The following is a 1,940-nucleotide window of genomic DNA, read 5'->3' on the forward strand; positions in this document are numbered from 1 at the left end:
TTTCGTGGTCATATATTATATTAGATAATATCATTTAAAGTATTAAAGGTTTAAATTATTATGTTACATTATTAGATAATCATTTTAATTTAGAAAATTTCAAATTTTTGGGGATAATTTTCAAAGGTTGAAATTTATTGGGTTTTCTATTTTGTGGTTAGGTAATTGTTTTAATTTAGGAAGGATCAAATTTTTGCGGTTTTAGTTGTTTCTCGAATTCTTCTGAAATTATTATTCGTTTTCTATTTCTATTTACTTTATAAAATATTCCATTTTCGACTAAGACCTTTTTTGAATCCTTTTCTAAATTTTTATTTGTTTGTTGATCCTGTCTTACATGGTCGATAGTGACGAAGTTTACCGTTGTTACCAGTTCTTCTAAATCGTCTAAATTAGAAAGAACTGGATTACGTGAAAGGCAATCTGCTTCTATGTTTCCTTTTCCAGGTTCGTATTTAATTTCGAAATCAAATTGGGACAGAAAATTCATCATGTCCCCCAATTCTTCATCCGTTCTCGATCGAATACTCTGACCTTCAAGTGGTTTATGGTCAGTTATAATTAAAAATTTCTTTCCAATAAGCCAATATTGCCAATACTTGATGGCTTCTTTTATGGCCAGACATTCTAGAAATATAGCTTTCTTTTTCTTCTGGTATCTGTTTAGCTTCTTTGAGAAAAAGGCAACAGGTTTTAGTTCGCCATCTGGTTGTTTTTGCTTTAGCACAGCTCCAATACCTTCTATACTGGCGTCCGTGTAGATAACAGTTGGTGCGTTCAAATCAAAAATTGCCAATATTGGTTGTGAACAGAATAAGTTTTTGGCTTCCGTAAATGCCCTTTGACAATCTTCCGACCATGAGAATTGAATGTCTTTCCTGAGTAAGTTTTGTAATGGTTCCAACCGTCGTGCTGAATCTGCAATGTATTTATGGTAAAAATTAATCTTCTCCAGAAATTGGCGAATTTTCTTTCGGGAATCTGGGCATCGATCACGTAAGTTTTCCACTAGAACGAATCAGTGAGAAGTGACGAATCTCATTCGGATTTCATCATTTTGTGATCACATAAATATGATTCCGGTGAAGACGTGAGATATTTAACGTGAAACTTTTCACCATCAGCCGAGATGGTTAAACGGTGAAATTCTAGTGATATTCTTGTCATCTTATAACTTACTTAGCATATCATTGATAAAATGGAGGCTGTTTTTTGGATTGTTAATCTCGTCATAGAAGAAAGACAAAAATTAAAATTAATGCGGAGATACTTACGTGATGTTTCGGATCCATTCAGTGTGCCTGAAAGTCAATTCCTTCAATTATATAGGTATGTATATGTACATATGCATGTAAATTAAAACAAAATATATGAAATTGTACATAATGCATTGATGCCTTAGTATTTATTTTATAATAATAATTTAAGAGTATTATTATTTCCTTATACATATAACCATTTACGTTTAATTGAAATCTATTTTGTATGGGTTTTCTGTGCAGGTTAAGTAAAGAATGTGCACTAGATTTATGCAATAATTTACGACCTTATATGCCACAAGAACAACGCTCAACTGCAATACCTCTAGAATTAAAGGTGTGACACATTACGTGTATTATTATATTAAATAATAAAGAGTTAACGCGTTCGTAAAAAATTATTTAAGTATAATTTTTATATTATTTATACTTTTAGGTTTTAGCAACTTTAAATTTCATAGCTTCAGGCTCATATCAAAGAAGAGTAGGACAGGATTTCTTGTCATGTATGTCTCAAGCGTCTGTAAGTGGAACAGTTCACGTAGTAATAGAAGCTCTAAATCAAATAATAGACCAGTATATCAAGTTTCCAATAGATGAGCAAGATATCAAAGCCGTCAAAAAGCAGTTTTGGGACAACTACCGATTTCCTGGAGTAATTGGTGCTATTGATGGGACTCA

General features: G+C 31.9%; 1 protein-coding gene across 1 annotated transcript; it reads left to right on the top strand.

Moving 5' to 3' along the window:
• The first annotated feature begins 1,198 nt into the window (after positions 1–1,198).
• LOC108782420 (uncharacterized) lies at positions 1,199–1,918 on the top strand. Its single transcript, XM_018550697.1, has 4 exons — positions 1,199–1,329; positions 1,503–1,596; positions 1,696–1,782; positions 1,856–1,918. The coding sequence occupies exons 1-4, from the start codon at positions 1,199–1,201 to the stop codon at positions 1,916–1,918; spliced, it is 375 nt and encodes a 124-aa protein (XP_018406199.1).
• Positions 1,919–1,940: the final 22 nt, after the last annotated feature.

The sequence above is a fragment of the Cyphomyrmex costatus genome, unplaced genomic scaffold, assembly GCF_001594065.2.
Source record: "Cyphomyrmex costatus isolate MS0001 unplaced genomic scaffold, Ccosl1.0 scaffold1269, whole genome shotgun sequence".
Lineage (NCBI taxonomy): Eukaryota > Metazoa > Arthropoda > Insecta > Hymenoptera > Formicidae > Cyphomyrmex > Cyphomyrmex costatus.

Excerpts from the sequence above, each read along its gene's own strand:
- LOC108782420 (XM_018550697.1), top strand. The coding sequence starts at position 1,199 with ATGGAGGCTGTTTTTTGGATTGTTAATCTCGTCATAGAAGAAAGACAA. Across the intron at positions 1,597-1,695 it reads CAATACCTCTAGAATTAAAG|GTTTTAGCAACTTTAAATTT; the intron begins GTGTGACACATT and ends TTATACTTTTAG. Across the intron at positions 1,783-1,855 it reads CATGTATGTCTCAAGCGTCT|ATGAGCAAGATATCAAAGCC; the intron begins GTAAGTGGAACA and ends AGTTTCCAATAG.